The following is a 24,406-nucleotide window of genomic DNA, read 5'->3' as shown; positions in this document are numbered from 1 at the left end:
TGACGATGAGATTTTTAGGGCCATTAAGGATCTGTCGGGTTGAAAAGTGTTTGGCATTGATGGGTTTCATGTCGACTTTTTTAGAATCTTTTGGGACTGTATTAAATTAGACGTGGTGAGCATGTTTGACGAGTTCTATCATAACTCCAGACTGCCTTATCATTTTCATGTTGCTATTATTTCGCTTATTCCAAAAGATGATGAGGCCATTGATATTTCACGATTTCGCCCAATCTCAGTTATGAGTGTTCTTTATTAGATGTTTGCCAAGGTTTTGGTGAATAAGCTGAAATCGGTGGCTAACCAATTTTTTTCAGACTCTCAGTTCGCCTTTATCCATAATAAGAGGGTCCAACACTCATTCATCATGGCGTCTGAGGTTGTTCATTCCTTGCAGCATAGCGGTCAACCTTACTTTGTCCTTAAATTAGACTTTCATAAAGCTTTTGACTTTGTGCATTGGCCATTCTTATTTCAAATGTTAGCAAATTTTGGTATTGGTCGTTGTTTTTCTGGTTGGGTGCGGGAGCTGGTCTCAAATGCCCAGACCATGTTTAATATCAATGGTGTTAGAGGAGACCAGTTCAAGCTGGGGCGGGGTTTGCGGCAAGGGTGCCCCCTCTCGCCTTTGTTGTTCAATGTTGTTGCTGAGGGTCTTGTGGTCTTGCTTAAGCGGGCTGCGGTATCATGTTTCAATGATCCTTTGCAGGTTTCAGACTTCCCGGGTCATATTCTTACTTATGCTTATGATATGATCATTTTTAGTCATGCAAATGTTCAGCAGATGCTTAGGTTCAAGCTTATCATTTAGTTCTTTCTCTCCCTATCTGGGCTTTCTCTAAATGAGACCAAATGCTCTATTACCATGTTCAATGTTCATGCCAATATGCTTGCCGCTAGAAAGAGAATTTTTAATTGCTCTATTTCTGACATACCTATTATGTACCTGAGCTTGCCGTTACAAGTGAAGTACCTCTCTTCTGTTGCTTGGGCTCCGCCGCTTCAAAAAGTGAAGCGCAAATTGCTTTCGTGGCAGTCATCTTATCTCTCCATCGTCGACCGTCTAACCTTAGTCAGACATGTTCTTTTAACTATTCCAGAATTTTTCATGTCTATGTTTGTGCTGCCTGTGAGAGTAGAGAAGCAGGTGACGCGCTTACTGACAGGTTTTCTATGGTCTGGGTGTCAACTCAAGGGTAAGTGTCACTTGATTGGTTGACGTTCGATGGTCTTACCTCAGCGTATGGTTGGTTTAGGCATTCATGCGCCCAGACTGTGGAGCATTGTTCTTGTCGCCAAGCAATGTTGGTTGGCCTACCAACCGAATAACCCTTGTGCCCGTTTGCTTCTTGCTAAATATGAGGCTCCTGCTCTTATCCCGGTTTGTCTGGGAACCTGGGGTTTGGCGCTCTCGCACTTGCGTAAATCGTGGTTGAGGGCTTTAGCCTGCTTTAGAGACCATTTTGAGGACTCCAGAAATTTTGATCAGTGGTTGCAGTGGGCGCTGGCGCCAAGCGGAGAGTTTCTCACCAAAAAAGTCTATAGATCGTTGCTCCCCCCAGAGGCTGATTGGTTGCTCGAGGATGTGCTTTGAAAGAAGGTTCCTTCTCCCTGTTCTCGAGTCCTGGCATGGTTAATTTTGCACGATAGGATCCAGACCCACAGTAATTTAAAGAAGTGGGGCATTCAGCTCCCGAGTTGGTGCATGCTTTGTCAAGCTGCAGAAGAATTTATGTTTCACTTGTTCTGGTCTTGCCCAATATTTGTGGAACTCTTTAGCAGGACTTGGAGGCATCCGGAAGTGTTTGTTAAGGAGGAGTTTTTTGCACTAGATCTGATCTTGGGCCCGGTTTGTATTTGGCGCAGCACAAGGTGGAGGTTCATCTGGCGAACATGGTTGCTTACTTCTTGATGGTTTGTTGGGATGGCACGAAATGATGCTCATTTTCGTCAAATTCCGGTTAACATTCAAAACCTGGTGCATAAAATCTTGGTAGATGTTTATGCGATCTTGTGTATGCATCTAAGTGATCTTCCGCTCCCTCCTACTGGCGCTACCTCTCTTTTGCCGCAATCTGGGCAAACGGCTCCGGCGTGAGCCTGTTTTCTCTGTCTGATGTTCTTTTCTCTTTTGCTTTCTTTATTTGTTTTGACTTTGCTCTTGTTCGATTCATGGGTTCAACATTTTATTGATCTTCATGAGTGGTAATGTTGAATTTCTTTCGGCTCTCTCTCTCTCTCTCTCTCTCTCTCTCTCTCTCTCTCTCTCTCTCTCTCTCTCTCTCTGCAAGAGATGGGTAGTATTCCGAGTCAAAATCTTGGTCAAACGCTCATGGTGGTCCAGTTTGAAATCTCAGCACTAAGATAGGCATTTATGCAATTGGGATGGGAAGTGAGGCCTTTTCTCCTTTGTATTTTCACTGAAGGATCGATTTGACAAAGCTCAAATGCATAAACTCCATAAACGCCTATCCCAGCTACCCATAAAGAACATGTTTTCATGTTTCCTGGAATGACAACATTACATACAATTTTCCACTAAAACTTTCGCAAACAAATGTCATTTTATTATGCATGAAGTTAATTTCATGGTTAAGATCTAAAAAATATATCATTTTTAATATGTGGTTTCTAATGTGTGCTTACCTTCTTTTATTATGCAATGAGAAGTTTTTCAAAAAAGTTGTATTTGTATTTGGAATGCAAGGCAAAAAAACTCGCTCCGAATATGAAAATTTCCTACAAGAGAAAAACACTCAAACCCCAATGAATACACGAATTGAATTTTTCATCATCTGTTGGAAAAATATTGTTTGCCCTCTAGTATAAACAGCCCATTCCATCACTTTTTCTAGATCAAGCGGTATATATATATATATATATATATATATATATATATATAGAGAGAGAGAGAGAGAGAGAGAGAGAGAGAGAGAGAGAGAGATTGTTTCATTAAATGCATGATTTAGATTGTTCCATTGCATTATATAATCTGATCTTTTAATGGCTTCAAAAGTTAACCTTCCACAATGTATAGTTTCAGGTTTGAGAAAATCATGTTTATGCTGAACTACTTGATCAAAAGTGCAATTCTGGGATGTTTCTCAGTCGAAAGCTCATTGCAGGACAAGGAATGGGCGGACTGGTCCAAGATCCTCACCACTCCAAGCTAGGTCCAAAATCATCGTCGTCCAGACCTCGTCTCTATAATCAGCAGAACACTTGAGGGGAGGGTTTCTGGATCTGAAGTTCAGGTGATTTCATTTGTATAGTTTTGAGAGATGCATTGTACGCAAATCGAGTTGTAACTCTAACTCTATTTATAAATACTTAACAAACTTAGCCAGAGGAGTGTCGTGCAAATCATGAAAAAACCACTCCCCTAACTGGTTCCCTTCACGGGATGATACCCATAGTCTGTAATTTCTTCTCATTGATAATATCTGGTAGGGTCTGCTTAATCCCAACTTGCCTTTCCAACAAAAAGTGCAATTCTGGGAATGTTTATACTTTCAAACCATCCTTCCTCCTTGCCGGGAATCAGTAAGAATTGAAGTTCAAGAATCTTGGAGTCTGGAAAGAACGTAATGATCGTCTTCACAGGGGCCAGGTACAAGACCCTCTTACTGTTTGCAAATTCATCCTCACTGACATCTTCTACATGGCTGCGTCAAAATGGGGATCATTCTCTGCAATGGCTGAAGCCATTGTGTCGTGGTAATCTCTTGCTTCTTCCCTCGTTGGTTGATCTCTCGTCGATCTCACCTTGGCTATCCTTATAATGAAATGTTTTCGAGTCGCTAAAAAAACATGTTAAAACATAATTGTATAGTTAGATCTAACATTTGCTGACTAAAACCATAGCTAAAGAGAGAATCTACCACTTAGGGATGCAAATGGACCGGATCAAGTATGCAACTTCTATGAACTTTGGTTGTTCCAACCCGATTCGTTTGCATCCCTATTACCACCGCATGGTATTGGTGTAGAACTACCATTCTCTCTCTCTCTCTCTCTCTCTCTCTCTCTCTCTCTCTCTCTCTCTCTCTCCACACACATATGGGTCAAGGTTTGCTACAGTCAAGCGGCCTAGCAAATGGGGCAGAACCCACACACTTTTGTTTTTTTTCTTTCCTCACATCTAAAGTGTAGATGCGATCTACAGGTTTTGTTTAGTGGGAACCAGCTTTTGAACCGCCAGAATCTGACCTGTATACCGTTTTTTTCAGTGATAAAAAAAACAACGGCTATGAAAGCATCTATTTTTCTCAACTCATAAAAACATGTTTTCCCATCGGAAAAAACGATCCAAGAGTCATTTCCTACTAAATTGAGCATGCTGAACACATCTATAAGGTTAGATTGTGTCAAAACAATTCACATCATGAGATTCAAACTAGATTGTAGGTACAATCGTTTGTACCATATATATATATATATATATATATATATATATATATATATATATATATATATATATATATATATGAAAATTGTTCCATAAACTTGAGTGTACCACAATGGTGATGCACACTAGCATTTCCTGGCCGCACTTCACCATCAGAAAAGGGATAAAGAATCAGAGATAAGAGGGCTACAGATAATGGTGGGGAAGGAAGAGAAAGACAAGAAATAAGAAAAGGTCATGGACGGTGGTAAAAGTAACCCTGTAGCGTGACAGTGTAGGACACCATTTACGGCATTTCAGAACCAGTGTAGATGAAAACAATTCTGGATCAGCATATACTGCAAAACCTTCGTTACCAGTAGCACTTGATGCAGTATGTGAGCATGCCCAGCTGCTTACCAAGTAAATACAAGAAAAGAGTGTCATACCAACGTGTGAGTTATCAATAACAAAGAGTTAACAAGATTATGGGATTACATTCTAAAACCCAAAAGGGTGACATTAGCATATACTAGTTACTACAATTGACACAGAAAATTGACATTTCTCAGTGCCTCCATTACAATGGTGCCGACAAAGCTACATGTTGAACCATTCCAAAAAACACATAAGCATAACTCTGCCAGATGCAAACAAGGGCACACAACATCGAAGCATTGAACACAGAATTACAACATTATGTTGCCATATATACTGCAACAAATTGCTTGGCATGAACTCAACTAGCTGGGGGCCTCCTGTAATATGCTAGCATGGTGGTTGGGAAGAACATCTGCCTAAAACCTTCAGCTTTTATAATTGGAAATATGATGTTGGTTGCGCCCTGCACAGCATTTTCAAAGCAATCAGACTCCAGAAAGCACCTCTCAGCAAAAAAAAAATGTCCACATAAAAAGGCACTCCCCAAATCAAATTGTTCAGCAATGGAGTCTATGCATAAGGGTCAGGACAATCATCAACCAAATACAGCTCATAATAATGGCAGTGCTATATGTTCTGATGCATGTAAACTGCAAAGCTAGTGGTTATGCTCAACATCTTTTACTATTTCATGTTCAACAATGTCCAGCAATTCTGTTGACACTTTTTACCTTCACATGCCTATAATTCATTATTCCTACATGCAAAAGTTTACTCTAAAATGGAATGCCCATTTTACCTATTCCAATCAGAACGTTAAAAGTTTCTGTACGTGATTGGGAATACTGTTAAACCTGGATCCATCAGTTAACCTTACATGTAGGATGCCAACTACGACCAGATCCAAATCATTTAAATAATAAGATCTAGAACAGTTACTGACTCTACTTCAACCGTAATTTTAGGATCATGAATTTGGCAGTTTTTATTCATATAGGAATCTCTTCACTTGGTTCACTGTCTTCTCTCACGTCTTTCCAATAAGACTAAAATGAAAAAGAAAATGAAGATAAATTTTCTAGAAAATGAAAGTAATATACATTATGATACTCACTACGAAGAGATGTTTACTTGAATTATAAGTACTCACCCACATACACATACACAGACAGGTTGCACAGTTTTCTTTGCTTTAACATGGGTATTGAAATCCCATCAGATAGACAAAACAATGCGGTTTTGTATGGTGGTTATACTGATAACTTCAGTTAAAGGAACATTCTATTGACCAAATAATAATTATGTAACATTTTGTGTGGCTCAAACATCAGTATTTGGTTGATTCCAGAAAGCTGCTCAAAGTTTGTGAGGGCTGGAATTCCCAACAATGATGCAGTTAGACTCTCCTTTCTCTTTTTTAAGCTGTCATCTATGTCACATGGGTGCGGGTGCGGGGGTGCAGCATTTTCAAAAAACTTGGGTGCGGGGTTGCAGGGGTGCGGCAAAAATATAAAAATATAAAAATTATATATATATATATATAGTCCAAAAGTTGGACATAAATGACCCTGGGTGCATTGACTGCACCCAGGGTCAGGTTGACCACACCGGGTGCTGCACCCGCACGCGCACCCACGTCGCGTCGACATGGGTGCGGCACCTAGTTGGCCGAGTCACTGTGACATAGGCTGTCATGCTTACAATGTTCTTGAAAACATTAAGAAGTCTGCAGATTAACCAGTGGTTATGTCCCAGATATATCATGCGGATACGGCTTTAGATACTAGAGATATGGTGATGTTTATGAAGTTTTACAAAAAAACTAAATGACTAATGTATAAGGGGATAAAATACAGGATTAGAAGTCCAATATCCAATGTGATAGTGTCCCAATAAAAAAACTCAAGGCTTGTCCTCATGAAAACAAAACTATTCACTAGGATACCAAAAAGGAAAGAAATATATAACCATGATATTAGCTAGCCAAATGTGCAACTAAAGCTGCCAACAAAGATATAGCACTTCAAGAGTGGAACAAGCCAATAAATGATCATATCTGTGGAAATTCTGTCGATGCATCTATAAATGACCAAATTACTAGGTGTAGCAGATGAAACAGTAGAAGTGATCTCGAATTAATTGCATAGATAAAATCAATAATGAAAAAAGTGCTTCAATGGAAGATTTAATGATTACAATTATTAAAAAAAACAGCATAATAAATCACTAGCATAAATGGAGAAATTATAGTGTAGTTTCCTATGGCAATTTGGAATTTGCTTTCATAAATCCAATTTTCCCATATGTATTATAAACACAAAGAGGACATCATTCATAGAAAAAGGTTTCAATATTTGTTTGCCGCTGCAGAATATTCACAAATTATAACAGAAACCAAAAAGAATAACCAGAGATATTCCTATTTTCTGTGTAAAAAAAATGGGCATGATAACCATTCTCTTACCGAGATGAGCCGAGCTCCAATCCATAAGCGTCTAGGAGATGGAAATGGAATCAAAAGACGTCCAACACCATAGAGAGCAACAGCAAAGAAGTGGAGAACCAGGCTCAAAGGATGTGGGTTTAAGCCAGATAACAGAGCAACTGGTCCAGATGAGAAGGCACCTCCAAGGCTCAAATAGTCAAAACAGGCTTGGCGCATTTCCTTCATGGCCAAATCAGGTGATGCACAGAAAACTTTATAGAGTGCATCTGCTAAAGTATTTATCGTCGATGCAACTGGCTGCGGGTAAAAGGATCAAAAGATAAGGTTCAACTAAAAAAAAAAATCCCCCGATGTTAACTTGATCAAATTATTAATCAATGGTTAACAAAAAAAAAGAGCTATATTAAAAAATCTAAAGTTGCTCAGTATTCAGATTATATCGAAACAAGCATCTCATCCAGTGCAGCTACTTACTTTGCGCAAGGTGTAAAAGGACTCCAGGTACTTGCAAAGTGATCGAGCATCACTGAGATCACGGAGAGGCTGAAGAAGATTTGACACAAGAACAACATCAGATAATGCAACAGTCATTCCTCCACCAGTTAATGGATGACGCATATTAAAAGCATCTCCCATAAGAAGAGCACCAGGTGTAGGACAAGGACGAGCAGGCATGATCCTGTTAGGCATTGTTTTAATATTTCCTTTATCAATGGCAGCAAGAAAAGAGTCATGCAACTGACTTGGTATCTGATGCAAAAAATAGAAAAAGTTTAAAGGTTAGCACCAAAGAACAATTAAGGTCCTATAATAAGATGACATGAAGGGAAAGTCAATATGGAAAAGTCAACTTGATGAACAATAAAATAATGAAAGAAATAATCACATCCACTACCATAAACTGTATTGTCAAAGTTAAGAAGAGATGAACCGAGGAATTAACAAAAAATGGTATGTACAGGTAGCCTTTAATACCTGAGGTGCCACAAAAGTTCTCAAGTATTTAGCCATTTCTCCATCAGCTATTGAGGGAACTTTTTGACCAGGAACATCAACCAAGCATCGGACCTCAGTTCCACTGATTGGATAGAATAAAATGGGAGAAGGATCTGCTAAAACAACATGTCCATGATTTGGGTATGGAAGCTTGCAGTTCTCCAGAACAAGACCGACAAAACAAGAAGGCACATCCACCTATTGAAGTGAAAAATATTAGTTCTAAGGAAAGAAAAACCAAAGATAATATAAAAAGTGTCACAGCGCAATTAAATTTGTGTGATAGACAGCCTTCTATGATACCATAGTCATAAACATAGACAAATGTTGAATCCCTCGTGATTTTATCATGAGAATTTCAAAGTCTATGAAAACCCAACACAATCATGAGAAATACAAAACGTCACTGTTTTGTAATGTCATCATGCAATATTTTTACAGTTTGCATCATATTTGTATTATGATGTTCATTTTATTTCCCCCAAAAAAAATCACTTATTGTGACATTTCCCCTGTCCTAGGGACATGTCATTTTGGCTGCATGTCCTTAGTGACATGAGCGGACACACTCAAACATACCAACATGGACACTGGCACGGACAACATTATTTTAATATTTTAAATAATATTTTATTACATTTTAATTTTATTTCAATAAAAAAGCATTTTAATATAAATATTCAAAAAATAGTTTTTTATTGATTAAAAATAAAAAAAATCTGAACTTGTGTTCCATTTTTTTTTAAATGAACTTTCGAGTCAAATCCGAATCCCACATTCTCAAGTCCACAAATCATTTTGACATAGCATTTTCTCTTGAGAAAATCCCAAGAACAATAACCCACACACAGATAATTTAAAGCAAAGAAGAATCCATGACTTGTGAAGCACAAGTATCGACCAAAGAAACATACTAGTCAAGTTGTCGTAAAAAATTCCACTTACCTGAGGAGCGCAAAGAGAACGTCGTAAGTTTGAGAAGCAGCCATCACATATAATTGTAAGTGGCGCATATGCCTTGAGTTCATCACCATTCTTAGATTTGTATCTGATGCCCTTAATGATTCCACAATCTTCAACCAGTGCAGTCACAGTTCCTTGTTCCAACCGAACACTAGAAAAAGAAAAAAACTGTCATGCCCAAAGGAAAAATAGGAACATAAGATGCAGTGGAAACTGGAAAGCTATTTTCAGAGTTCAAAATTTAGAAAGATTAGTAGAACAAGAAAGTGGCAGAGTGCACAAATAGATTTTCACATTTGAGATCTATGTCACATAGGCACATAACATGCGCGTCTTGTGGCGCGCGCGCACACACACACACACATGGCCCGCTTCATTGTAAATTGAGGCCACCGCCTAGGGCATCCAAATTTTGGAGGGGCCCTAGACCCACAAAAATCCCATATGGGTCAGGGACCCAGACACAACAAAACAACAACAACAACTACGCCTTCATCCCAAAACAATTGGGGTCAGCGATATGAACCAAAAAAGAAATTCATTTTGGGTCTTCCACATGAATCCTTTTCCTCCAATCATTTCTATCCAACGCCATGTCCTCGGTGAGGTTCAAAGCATTCATATCCTTTCCTATCATCTCCATCCAAGTCTTCCTAGGCCTACCCCTACCTCTTTTAACTAATATATTTTCCCATTTCTCCAACCTTCTAACTGGAGCATCATTAGGCCTTCGCCGAATATGTCCAAACCACCGTAAACGATTCTCTCGCATCTTATTCTCCAATGGGTGCAACACCTACCTTCTTACGTATCTCTTCGTTCCGAATCTTATCTTTTATTGTATTTCCACACATCCATCTAAGCATCCGCATCTCAGCTACACTCACTTTTTGAATATGATGTCTCTTGGCAGCCCAACATTCCGTACCATATAGTAAAGCAGGTCTAATAATCGTCCTATAAAACTTTCCCTTCAACCGCAATGGCATTCTACGATCGCACAGCACTCCAGTAGCACTTTTCCATTTCATCCACCCAACCTTTATCCTATGATTTACATCTCCATCAATTTCTCCATACTTTTGAATGATGGATCTTAAATATTTGAAATAATCATTCACCGGTATATCTTGCTCACCAAGCTTCACTACACTCCCATCACTACTTCGTTGCTTACTAAACCGACATTCCATATATTCAGTCTTACTCTTACTCAACTTAAAACCTCTAGCTTCCAATGTCTGTCTCCATAATTCTAACTTAGCATTAACCCCAGCTCTAGACTCATCAATCAAAACAATATCATCAGCAAACAACATACACCACGGTACATTTTCTTGAATTGATCTCGTAAGCTCATCCATCACTATCGCAAATAGGAAAGGGCTTAAAGCAGATCCTTGATGTAACCCAACCGTTATCGGAAAATTGGTTGTCACCCCTCCACAAGTGCGGACATTGGTTACTACTCCTTCATACATATCTTTAATTATACTAATGTACTTGAGAGAAACACCTTTCTTCATCATTGTCCACCAGAGAACGTCCCTAGGTACTCTATCGTATGCCTTCTCTAAATCAATAAAAACCATATGCAAATCTTTGTTCCTCTCTCTATATCTTTCAATAAGTTGTCTAAGAAGATGTATAGCTTCCATAGTTGATCTTCCAGGCATAAAACCAAATTGATTCTCCGATATCATGACAACCTTCCTCAACCTAGACTCAATCACCCTCTCCCAAAGTTTCATAGTATGACTCATGAGTTTTATACCACGATAGTAGGGGGGGGACCCAGACCCACATAAAAATTTAAAAGAGAGGAGGGGGGGGGGGGCACAACGTTTTGTCTCCCCCACACTACCCCCCTTCTCTCTCTCTCTCCACACCGGTGCCGCTGCCGCTTCCGATTATCTCCTAATCACCCAAGATTCAAGAATCCAAGATGGTATGCTCTCTTTCTCTCTCTTCAGACTTCCATTTTTGTCCTTTAGGGTTCCTGTAACTGTAATACCTTCAAGATTGTTTGATTGATTTTGAGGTTGGTGTTACTGCTCTTGATCTTGTTGATGTTTTGTATGCTGCTCCTCATTATTAATCTGACCCTGAACATCTTCTGCCAGCTTGATGAATATCTTTGGGTTTGAAAGAGTGGTTGAACCAAAGGGTTGATTCTTATTGAATTGGCCATGATGAATCCAAAAAATCTATAAGGTCAGATCTGATCAAAACAACTTGTAACATAGGATTTAAGGTATGAAGATGGGGGATGAGTCGATGACATGGAGGATGAGTGAAACCAGACTCCTCAGCCCTCAGAACTGGGCATCATATTCAGTGTTGCCAATTCTGTCCTAAACCCCAGTAACTAGAAAGCTAACATTCCATGTGTGTCAATGGATTGAGCAGCTTTTGTAGAGTTTGAACACGCTTTTTAGTTTTTAGTTTTCCTGTCAGGCTTCTGGTTAGGGACAAAGAACTGAAAAGTTTTCATAGTTTCCACAACCAATCTGTGACCTGCTAAAGGCTGATCTTTATACGATGGTTGTACTATGAAAGGTTCTTTCTAAATGACAAATTGCATCTCTTAGTACCGAACTGAAGGCATTTGTGCCATGTTAAATCACTATAGCATGTTGTACAAAAGTGTATCTTTTTATAATCCATGTGATTTTAAAGTGTCTTTCATTTTATTATTGTTGTCATTATGGTTTTTGCACTGGCCAACTCCTAGAAACTACCTTTTTGTTGAACTGCAATAGAATGGCTTTGAGTGCCACTGTGCCACTAGTTTGTCAATTAGTGAATTTCTTTACATTGATTTCCTCCAAAATCCATAACTAATAGGAAAATCCAGAGTAGTTATACACAATTTTACTTATTGTTGAATTGCAATAAAACAGTTTTAACTTTTAACTACCACTAGTCATGCCATATCTGTGAATTGCTTTACATTGATTTCCTCTACAATCTATAATAAAGAAATCCAGTGGTTATATATAATCTTCTCTCTTGTTTTTTTGTGGGTTCTTTCCTACAATGATTTGCTGATTGCTAATAACTCGTCACTTTCTCTTCTCCTCATGCCTGCATTCTTGCTGATTTAGATCATATATGAATAAATTATTCATGAATTAATCTACATATTATGTGTTTATGTGATGCAACATTAAAGAAAATTTTCTTCTTCAAATGGACTATGGAGAAAAAATCACGTAACCTGCTCAAGGTTTTGGCTGAAATTGGTCCAGGTTGCCTTGCTACTATAAAGAGGAACATTAACATGATCAGACTTGACTACTGTTATGCACGATGCTAGGATTTTTAAAGTCCAAGAGATTCTCATGTTGAGTTCATTATGCAATAGCAGGAAAATCATTCTTGTTTCTTCTAACTGGTATTCAGTTTAGGTGGTCAAGTCCTACTTACCTTTTAATTCCAAGATCAACCTGAACTGATCCGAGTATGAACCGGCTGCATTATTTATGCCCTGAACCTAGTGTTCACACTTGAGGTTAATCTTTTTATCCTTTTTGAAAGAGGGGGATCATTATTACATGAAGAAACCACACCCAAGATCGGAGACCTGGCCACACTGGTCTTAGCATGAACACACCTACAATTGCTGTCCTGGCGCTGTAAAACTTTGCGAACGCCCTCCCTCGAACCCCAGGGAGCCTCCTGCTTTGCCTTGTGGACATTTAACTGTAATACGGTACCTTCAAGATTGTTTGATTCAACCTGATCATTTTGAGGTTAGTGTTGTTGCTCTTGATCTTGTTGATGTTTTGTTTGTTGCTCCTCGTTATTAATCTGACCCTAAACATCTTCTGTCTGCTCGAGAAATATATTTAGGTTGAAAAGAGTGATTGAACCAATTATAACAGTTAAGAGCCAAGTGATTCTTTTTGCCACAAATTTGACAAATAATTCCTTAATTCATCTTTTCTTGACCCAGAGTGTCATTTGATTGTTCTTTTGATTTTGAGAGTCATTTTGATTTTAGTTAGAATATTAATATTTTTTTTGTTTAAATAATTAGCACAAATGATCTCTCTCTATCATGTTAAAAATAAATTTTGTAATCTTATGTGCTCCATGTCCAGGTTGACTAGGTCTCTCACGTGTGGGGTGTGCCCAACAAATGTTGGATTCATTCTCAAGAAATTATCAGGTTTATTGTTCTTGTATTTATATTTTCATTTTCTATCTTGTCAAAATTATTATGTCTTATAGAAAATTTGAATCTAGACATAAAAAACGTGAAAAAAAAGAAAAATCAAAAATTTAGTTGCTTCTCAAAAGGGTGCTCTTGATAAGTTTGTTATTAATAGGAAAAATATAAATTACTTGAATAATGATACTAATACCCACAATGAAAAAAATTTAGAAGATGTTGAAATGAAAGAAAGTGAGGAAATTGTCAATAATTTAAAAGAACTAAGAACAATACCTGAAGAAATTCATGAAAATATAGAGGAAGAACATGGAAAAGTAAATGAGAAACTTCAAGAACATTTAGAAGGGGAACCACAAATAATAGTTGATGATTCTATCAATATTTATGACCCAAGATAGTGGCCAACAATAGATATAAAATTACGAGATTTATTAGTTGAAAGAGGCCCAATTAGAGAAAATAAAAGAAAATTTCCTCTTGATAAAGACTCTAGACATTTTTCTATGTTCTATTATTATCAAGAATTATCAAATGGAGAAAAACATGATAGAAAATCGTTAATTTATTCGAAAGAAGATAAAGTGTTTTGTTTTTGTTGTAAGATATTCATATTGAAACCTAATAAAATTCAATTAGCTAATTAAGGAAGTAAAGATTGGAAGAACCTTAGTAGAATATTAAAAAGTCATGAAACATTAAGTGAACATATTACTAACATGAAAGATTGGGTTGAGTTAGATAAAAGATTATTAGAAAAAAAAGACAATTGACAAAAGTATTCAAGAAGAAATTAATAGAGAAAAAGAATATTGGAAAAAAGTTTTGGTAAGGATTATGGGCATTGTTAAGACTCTTGCAACAAATAACCTAGCATTTTGTGGACGTAATGAGAAGATATATCAAGAAAACACTGAATTTTTTTTAAGTTTAATTGAAATGATAGCACAATTTGATCCAACAATGAAAGAACATATGAGACGTATTAAAAATAATAAAATACAAAATCATTATCTTGGACATAAGATACAAAATGAATTGATATTATTGTTAGCTAATAGTGTTAAAAATATTATTATGTCAAAAATTAAAGAAGCAAAATATGTTTCAATAATACTTGATTGGACACCCGATGCAAGTCATCAAGAACAAATGACACTTATTTTAAGATGTGTTGATGTTTCCACTATTCCAATACAAATAGAAGAGTTTTTTTTAGACTTTTTAGATGTTGATGATATATTTGGACAAGGTCTTTTTAATGAAGTAGTAAATGCAATAAACGGTCTTGGACTTGATATTAATAATGTAAGAGGACAAGGTTATGACAATGGATCTAATATGAAGGGGAAACATCAAATTGTGCAAATAAAAATACTATATTTAAATCCTAGGGCATTTTACACATCCTGTGGTTATCACAATCTTAACTTAATACTTAGTGATATGGCTAATTATTGTCCTAAAGCTATGTCTTTTTTTAAAATTATACAACATATTTTTTGGTTATTTTCTTCTTCTACAAAACGATGAAAAATTATACAAGACACCCTTCCATTTCTAAGTCTTAAACCATTGTCCACAACACGATGGGAAAGTTGGGTTGAAAGTGTTAAAGCAATAATATATCAAACACCACACATAAGAGATGCATTATTTAAATTATCATAAATTAGTGAAGACGCTAAAATAAGAAGTGAAGCAGAAAGTTTAGCTACACATGATATAGAAGATTTTGAATTTTTATTAGGGATGGTTATTTGGTATGATATGTTGTTTGTCGTTAATACAATTAGTAAAAATTTGCAATATAAAGATGTGCATATTGATCTTGACATAAGTCAATTAGAAGGCCTTCTTAAATTTTTTTTAAAATTTTAGAGAAAATGGATTTGAATCATCTTTAACTCGTGCCAAAGAGATTGCAAGTAACATGAAGATAGAGCCTATTTTTCGTGTAAAACGTAAAAAATTTTAGGAAAAAACATTTTTATGAGAATGTTATTGATAAATCTATGCAATCAGCAAAAGAATCTTTTAGAATTAATTATTTTATATTTATTGTTGATCAAGCCATCTCCTCCATTAACATTAGATTTGAACAATTTAAAAAATATGAAGATTATTTTGGTTTTTTATTTGACTTCGAAAAACTAAGAACATTAGATGATGAGAGTTTAAGAGCTTGTTGTGTTAAACTTGCAAGTTTTTTAAAATTTGATATATATTTAGATATGGATGACTCAAATTTATTTTTAGAGTTAAAAGTTTTAAGAGAAATTTTAGAAAAAGAGATAACGAATCCAATTGGCACACTAACTTTCATAAAAAGATCAAATTCTTTTCCAAATGCATATATTTCTTATAGAATACTCTTGACCATACATGTTATCGTTGCTTCTGCCGAAAGAAGTTTTTCAAAATTAAAATTGATTAAGTAATATCTAAGAACAGCTATGTCACAAGAAAGATTAAGTGTACTTGCTATGCTATCTATTGAAAGAGATATAATGACAAAGCTTGACTATAAAGGCTTAATCAACACATTTGCATCATTAAAAGCAAGAAATGTGGATTTTAGATAATATTTTTTAAACTATTTTATGTTTTTTTGGTGTAGTATGATGAATATTAAGAATTTAAGAAAAAAAGTGCAACCCCTTTAATAATTAATAAATAATAGATTTTTTATGTACAATGAAAAAAAAATTAGGGCCTCATTTGAAGGTTTTGCCTAGGGCCTCAACTTCTCTTGGGCTGCCCCTGCACACACACACACACACACACACACACTGCAACACTGACACGGGCACTAGCATGGGCATTGGATGCCATGACACTTCATGACCAGAGTAAAACTTATGTCAGACATGGTAAACTAACATCATGTATGTTCTTTTATGATCTTGATCATTTGTAATATAGCTGGTTTATTCTTGATTTAGAAAAAAGGTTTATTTCGTTCAAAATACTTAATTATGTAAATTTGACTTTTCAACTTGGATTATCATTTCATATTTGTTAATAATAATGGATTAGAATTGTTGCTCAAGAATGTGCACTTTCATGATAACAATCCTGATTATTTAGTTTAGATTGTGAATTTTGAATATAAACATGTGCATGTGCACAGAGGTGGAACTAGAAGGCAGGAATGAACTAATAATTGGACATTCTCCAATAAAATGCTGAATGGGAAATCTGTGACAGAACGTGATCACCAATAAGGATTAGAATGAAGCTAAAATTATGATATGTGCTGGGTATGTTTGTAATTGTCCCAGGTGTATTTTTTCTTCTAGAGTGGAACTGGATTCAAGTAAGAAGTTCACAAGTTCTGACTTTAAAAAGGCTATGACATCACCACATCTTATCCATGTGCAAAAATCCATTATCCATGAGAGTCGGAAGTTCCATTCATCTATATGGCAAGTCTTATATGTAAGAGGAAATTCCTGCTCCCAATCTTTGGTAATTCCCATTCAAATTGGAAAGACAATATTATTCTTACTTGAACAAGAATGACAACAGTGGGAAAAGATAATTCTCCTGGGAATTTTTATTCAAACAACTCTTAGTAGAACTTGTACCCTGTATTTTTGTGGGCTCTGTGTGTTGTGCATGTGCATGTGCATGCACTGCTGGTGCAATTAGTATATCTGAGATAAATCCCAAAATATTAACTACTTATCAGCCGCACCTTTGTTATGTGAAGTAAGAACAGGGAATGCATAAGATAATTCATGTGTGCACACATGCATATTATCGCAACTCATAAACTCCTGATTGATTCCCACAACATTAACAATTGACCCTTCTTTTCTTTATTGGAAAGCTTGGTGATAACCCAATTTACCATAATTTTAGTTATATTTCAACTACTGAACTTTCAAGATCTATGCAAGGACAGTAATAGTTTACTTTATGAGCATTTTAAATAGTCCTTACTGAATATTTATTTTGAAGTATTCACTTGTGATCGTGACCCTAAATTAGCAAGGTAAGATAAAGAAGTATGTAACATGGGAAAAAGAAAAAAAGGAAGTAAAGATAAACGAAAAAACACAAGAATGATTTATGGTCAGAATAAAATACTTAGGGTGGGAGGAAGCTTTTTCTCGCAGCCGTTGAATAAAACGCCCATTGTGAAAGCCTCTCCCCGCAACGCATGAGTGATATTTTTCCAAAGGATATGATACCTTGGTATCCTTCCCATCTTTAAAAAGTGCATACCCAAGGACCTGTTGAGCATCTATTTGTTCCACACAATCTGCGAAAAAGCAGCATACATTACAAAAAGGAAAAACAAAAAACCATAAGCCACAAAAATTATTCACATTCAAACAATAAATCCAATCAACGTCATTGAGGAAACAGTTGCAACACACAACAGATACAAGTAACCATGAATGAATTCATTTTATGTAAAAAAGAGCTAGTTCAATCCTACCATCAAGACCAAGCTCCATCAATTTTAGGTAGCCACCAGGCTGCAGGAGTTCCCCAACAATCCTGTCTGGCTCTGTTAGATCTCTCTCAATCAAATGTACCCGCCGTCCATCCTGCCATAAACAGCATAAAAAAAAATGTTACGGATGAATCTTGGGAAATAACATGCAATTGTTTAAAACCATATACTAGAACGTGTAAAGCTCAATCACAGAACGAAAAAAAAAAAGTTACCATGTGCACATATTTAGACCATGTATTAGATGTTTACCTTTTGATATTCAGAAAGGCAACTTGATTTTCACTTACTATACATCTAAAGTTATCCCAATCTCAGAAATGCAAAAAACATTTATCTCAACCAAGTAAAAAAATAAACGGCTTACATAACTTGATATTCTACTAACATAAGCTAAGATAGTTACAATGCTCAGTTTAACTTTTAGCCATCAAAACATTTATTCTCAAAGAGGCCACTGGCCATTACCCCCAACTCTCCCACCCCAAGCATCTCTCTTAAATAATTTATTTCAGACCTGAAACATCCATCTGCCTGTCTTCAACCAAGAAACAATCTGTCCACCAGCCCAATATATTACACGCCTGGAGCAATGGCAAAATTCCGGTGAGGCCTCATGCTAAGTACCAAAATCCTAAGAATAACATATTTGAAATCTCTGCAGTTCCTTGCTCATCTGTTTTCTTCTTCTCTTTTAAAACTCTCCTGTTATAAACTTGGCAATAGTTTGTCAAGTTGTAGATATATTTTTTCTACGGTAGCATCACATTCTATAACTTCTCTCCTTTGTGCATATCATTATTTTTCCATAATCTTTGATTTCTCCAATTACACTATGTCATGCAAGCATGCTACACCTGCCCATAAGGGTTCCTCTTTTCTGGCTAAGGGCAGCTGTGAATTGTCAATAGTCACGATTCAAAATCCACGGTGGGACACAAACTAGGAGAAAGAGAACAGAATTCACTTGTGACTATGAGCCAGGTGTTAAACGCAGAAACCTAAAGCATATTCGGAACCCAGTTGGTCGAAGAACCCCACCGACCAACACCAACTCGAGATCTTGTGTCTGGTTCTCGTCGTTGGTTGACTTCTCGAATAATCTCGAAGCAAAGACAAAGGAAAGAAAGAAAGAAAGAAAGAAAGAAAATCCACCACAAATTCCAATAGAAATCTCACGCAAAAGAAAATAACATGGAATCATTCTGTTGGTTCGTAATGCAGTCTCCAAAGAAAAAAAGCGTTTGGCTGGTAGTCACCTTGGCGAGAGCGCAGGCGAGGGCAGAACCGGCGACTCCGGCGCCAACGACGATGACGTCCGGTCGCCCTTCACCTCCTTCCCTCTCCCTCTCATTTCTGCCCCCCACATTCCCTTCTCCCTTCTTCTTCGGCGACTCATTCCTTCTCCACCCTCTTGACAAGAAAGCGAACGTCAACAATGAAGCCAACCACAGCCACAGAACGTGCCCCACGTACATTTTTCTCGCCTCTTTTCCCCTTCAGATCTCTTCTTGCTCTAGAATAACTCTTAAAGGAAACAAGGAAGTTGGAGCAGACACGGACGAGAAGGGAAAGATGATGACGAGAACACGCTAATCGAATGGGAGACTGTTGGTTGAGTTGGAGCCTCCCAATCCCTGCCTGTCAACCATTTTATAGCTCAAGGTGGGGTTCGTTTAATTATTATTATTATTATTTTTTTTGGTCTTTTCACGATCGAGTGGAAAAGATAAAGGGCTCCACAAGAGAGTGAATGTGATTGCACACTGCTCACCTAATCCCGAGTCTGGATCGGGTGCAATGTGATTGCACAAAAATTGTGCATATCTTTTCACCCTAATTGCACGCTGTCACTAGCATGCCAGCTATGTGGGGCCACGAATAGGACTAGACCAACTGCCGATAAGTTGGTGCAGCTTGGCTCACCTCATTGCCTGCGAGAAGCTCCCTTTAACTTTACTTGGCTTAGTGGATTGCCTCAATGTGTTCAAGTTGAAGGGTCTCAAGAGTTTGATTATTGATCTAGTACACGGCTCTTGTTATTAGGTCAAAGCCAATAAAATATATATATATATATATATATATATATATATATATATATATATATATTAAAGATTAAACTGGGGTTAGGCAGACAAGAATCAATAGAGTTATAAAGACTCTTCATTTATAACCGGAGAGACCAATCAGAGGGTTTGTCCTTCCATGAATTGTTAAGGCCCCCTCTTGCAAACTTGGTCAGCACCTTACACAAAAATGATGAATTACAGTATCTGAAAACTATAAGACACGAACTATCTTGGATTGCAAGAGAAGTACATGTTGTGGAGATCGAAACAAGGCCATGATTAACTTGGGCCGATGATAGAAGAACATGGATCCCATCATTTGAAATAGGATGGGTTACATCCTACATTCAACTGCTAGGATTGGTCTACATTTTCACTTGGGTGTGGACTAATGCTAGCCATCCAGATGGTTCCGCTGGATGGCTAGGATTGGCATAGGATGGGATTCATTCTATCTCAAATGATGGGATCATTGTTCATGATAGAATGTCTTGAGCAATAAAGGTGGTTTCTCTTTATTATATATATATATATATAAAAAAAAAAAAGAGCTAAGCTCGATCAAAGGATAGAAGTTCTATAAGGATAAAACAAACATATTTTTATAAGATAAAATATTGTGCAAATATATGGTACTAATCAAGATAAAGAACTAAGAGTAAAAAAAAATGTCATTGTTTCTTCTTTCCTTGTCAAGTTTTTTTTTTATGAATGGGACATGGATTTTGAATCCTGTGATCCACACATGCACATGCAAATAGGTTTTTGAAAATTCAAGGGGCCACAAGTACCAAAGCTTCACAATTCAAAAGCTCCATGTTATTATGTTGGAAAAAACACAATTCAAAAGCTCCATGTTATTATGTTGGAAAAAACACAATTCAAGGTAGTATCCATGGCAAACAAACCATGTGTGCATGATGAGATTGAGCCAATAGAACTTTTTTGTTTTTACTCAAAGAAACCACCCCAAGAGCAGAGACCTAGCCCTACTGGCTCAGCCGGACGTACTAATTGTTAATGTCCATTCAGTGTAAAACTCCAAGGGTTTACCCCTCGACTTCAGGGAGTCGCCAAACTTTAGCTTAGGAACAGGGTGACGCCCATGGAATTTGAACCTAGACTGCTCATCAAAAGGTTGAAGGCTTGAAGCTCCATCCCACAAAAAAAAAATGTTCTTCCCATAACAGAGTGAGTTGGAGGGAATTGAGGCCCTCTGCTATCACAAGAGATCAACACATCAGCCAATCTGGAGGTCACACAATCACAATCACAATCGCAAGCTTGTGGAATAGAGTTTAACTGTCACGAATATTACTTTCATCTCCGTGTCGTGTCACCTTATGTCACCGAAAAACTATTGAAGAATGGGGGTGTTTTATTTTTGTGTCCTTTGTCCGTGTCTATGTGACACCCACCTGTTGACCAAACATCGTCACCAACTCGCTCTGCTCACGTTCAGCAAGGGTTGACTTGAATAAAAAAAAAAACCCAAGTCCCCAAATTTGTTGGACCCACTCTCCAATGCGACGCCTCTTAATTGGGAGAGGTCAATGGGAGGGAGGGGGTGGATTCGTGTCCGGAAAAGAACCATGTCAAATTGCCAATTTGAGGACAAAACATCCCATTCGTAAGTGGGCCCCACGATGGGACCGGTCCCTACCACCGGACCTCAACCCTAAAGATGTGGGCCCATCACACACAACTCTTTATGGCTGGACTTCTCGTTTTACTCCAAACTCAATCTCACGGACATGTGGTGTCCGTTGGGTATCTGGAAAGTTCCTTCCTCGGTGCAGATCACAGAGAAAAATTGGATCAGGTTTTTTTGAACTCTGACCCGTGATCCAAATATTTTGGAATTAAAACGAAATTCGAATTCATCAATCAAGAAATGAACGGCATCCAACCACGATGACCCGTATTGCTTTTGCTATCAACCGTTCATTCATTCTAGATGTCATTGGTAAAAAAAAGTAAGAAATGATCATCTATGAAATAAAAATGGCATATCAAAGGGAAGGATTTCAGGTAGCTGTTTGGAAGCACGCCGGTGGAGAGCATCGGATCAAAATTGTGGAATACTCAGCTCCCAAAAGCATTTGGGGGGTGGAGGGAAAAAGCAGGAAAAAAGTGTAACTGGGAAGCCATTTAGCGACGCCAATTCCACAAATCGACTACCACCCCCATCAAGAAAAAGTAACGCGAGAGGAACTGCGGCAGTTCCTCTCGCGTTACTTTTTCTGATGCCCTTTCCACCTTTCACATTAAATCCCTACCTACCATCTTAACTCCAAGCAAAACCCCAGGCCACTCAGCCATTCATTTTTCTCTCTTTCTTTTTCTTCACAAACTCCCTCTGTTCTCCATCGTCTGTGAGGTTGGCTGCTGCAACAACGTTTCCCCTTCTACAGATCCATTTGAATATGTTTTTAGGGTTTTGCATACCAATTGTTTTATACAATGCTCATGATAACCAGATCCTCAAGTAAATTTGGACATCTTGTAAAATCCCAAAATTTATCAACCAACAGTATCCATAATATCTTAGTCCACATTCATTTTTTCACACCAAATACATCACACTATCATCACTATATATTTCTTTCTTTTTGGAAACAAGGTAGCTTGAGAGGCAACTATGAAATCTACACATCATCCAGGCAACTTTAAAAACGGATTTGCAAAGTACTGGCCAGATTTATGTTGGTTGGTGCTCCCAAACAAATAGGTGGAATTACCAAATCCACAAAATTTGTGGATTCCATACTTCCTTCCCCAGCTATCATGGAGCGCTAGATTCCAAACAGGGCCTAATTCATGAGGTTAAAATTACTCTTGGATTGTTAAGACAGACCACTCAATGTCACTCAAACGTTTAAAGAATTCTTAACCTCAGAGATGGTGAAAACAAAGTAAATATTTTGGAACTTATACAGGACTTCCTGATCCAGCCCAAACACAAAAAAGGCAATATATATATATATATATATATAGAGAGAGAGAGAGAGAGAGAGAGAGTCAAGGACGCCTTGGAAACAGTTGACAAGAGATAAATCATTAAATGAAATAGGTGGGAAGTGAGAGACCAAATAGAACTAAATGAAAATGAAAGTTGGATAACTCATTTATAGACGTGGGCTTTGCCTTTCTTCTAAAAAAATTAAGGACGTGGGTAGGGTGGAGAGAGAGCACTTGAAATATATATATATATATATATATCATCTCTTTTTTGAAAAGCTTGTTGACCAAACCTTGTCAACATCTCGCTCTCTGCTCACGTTCAGCAAGGGTTGACTTGAATTAAAAAAAAAAAAAACTCCCTAAATTTATTGGACCCTCTCCAATGTGACGCCTCTTAATTGGGCGAGCTCAAGGGGAGGGTGGATTCGTGTCTGGAAAGAACCGGGTCCAATTGTAAATTTGACGACAACACATCCCATTCGTAAGTGGGCCCCCGGTCCCTACCACCGGACCTCAACCCGAAAGATGTGGGCCCATCACACCAAACTCTTTATGGTTGGACTTTTCGTTTTTACTCCCAACTCAATCTCACGGACATCATGTGGTGTTCGTTGGGTATCTGGAAAGTTCCTTCCTCGGTGCAGATCAGAGAGAAAATTGGATCAGGTTTTTGAACTCTGACCCGTGATCCAAATATTTTGGAATTAAAACGAAATTCGCATTCATCGATCAAGAAATGAACGGCATAACCACGATGACCCGTATTGCTTTTGCTATCAACCTGTCAGTTGGATGCCGCCTCGTCTCATGGATGAGCGACATCTGGGTTACCGTTGATGGCACTATTACCGTCGGTAAACAAACTGCTCGTGAGTTGTTTTCGGCTTGTCAGCATCTCGATCATAATCGGTTTGTATAGCTGGCGAGGCGAGTGAGCCACGAGCAACTCTTTAGTTATGGAGAACTCACACACTCACACACACACACATATATATATATATATATATATATATATATATATATATATATATATTAATTTAACATTAAACTAGTTGTGATTAACTTTATTAAAATAACTTAAATACCTTTGAATGAATGATATTTTTTTAAAATACATGATTATTGTTTTGGGTATTATAGGTCTTTTAGTCAAAAACAGGTGGAACCAGTTATGTTGGTGCTCCCAAACAAATAGGTGGAATTACCAAATCCACAAAAATTGTGGATTCCATACTTCCTTCCCCAGCTATCATGGAGTGCTAGATTCCAAACAGGGCCTAGTTCATGACGTTAAAATTACTCTTGGATTGTTCTTGTGGCTATTCCGTCTCCTTTGGCCTGCACATATAACACAGACCACTCAATGTCTATCAAAAGGTTTAAATCATTAAATGAGATAGGTGGGAAGCGAGAGAGCAACAAAATAGAATTGAATGAAAATGAAAGTGTAGATAATAATAGATAAATCATTAAATGAGATAGGTGGGAAGTGAGAGACCAACAAAATAGAATTAAATGAAAATGAAAGTGGGATAACTCATTTATGGACGTGGAT

The 24,406-nt window shown here is 37.4% G+C and overlaps 1 protein-coding gene and 1 pseudogene across 1 annotated transcript; one reads left to right on the top strand and one right to left on the bottom strand.

Moving 5' to 3' along the window:
* Positions 1 to 4,830: 4,830 nt before the first annotated feature.
* LOC149842127 (squalene monooxygenase SE1-like) lies at positions 4,831 to 19,471 on the bottom strand. The gene is made up of 8 exons (XM_089998926.1): positions 19,078 to 19,471; positions 17,801 to 17,912; positions 17,446 to 17,620; positions 9,156 to 9,324; positions 8,190 to 8,408; positions 7,689 to 7,964; positions 7,233 to 7,511; positions 4,831 to 5,231 (listed from the first exon to the last, which is right to left on the bottom strand). Exons 1-8 carry the CDS (start codon positions 19,294 to 19,296, stop codon positions 5,127 to 5,129), a joined length of 1,554 nt encoding a protein of 517 aa, XP_089855052.1. The 5' UTR covers positions 19,297 to 19,471; the 3' UTR covers positions 4,831 to 5,126.
* Positions 15,296 to 16,790, top strand: LOC149842128 (uncharacterized; annotated as a pseudogene).
* Positions 19,472 to 24,406: the final 4,935 nt, after the last annotated feature.

The sequence above is a fragment of the Nuphar pumila genome, chromosome 3 (assembly GCF_984573655.1).
Source record: "Nuphar pumila chromosome 3, dmNupPumi1.hap1.1, whole genome shotgun sequence".
Taxonomy (NCBI): Eukaryota; Viridiplantae; Streptophyta; class Magnoliopsida; order Nymphaeales; family Nymphaeaceae; genus Nuphar; species Nuphar pumila.
This window is presented reverse-complemented; position numbering and strand designations above follow the sequence as displayed.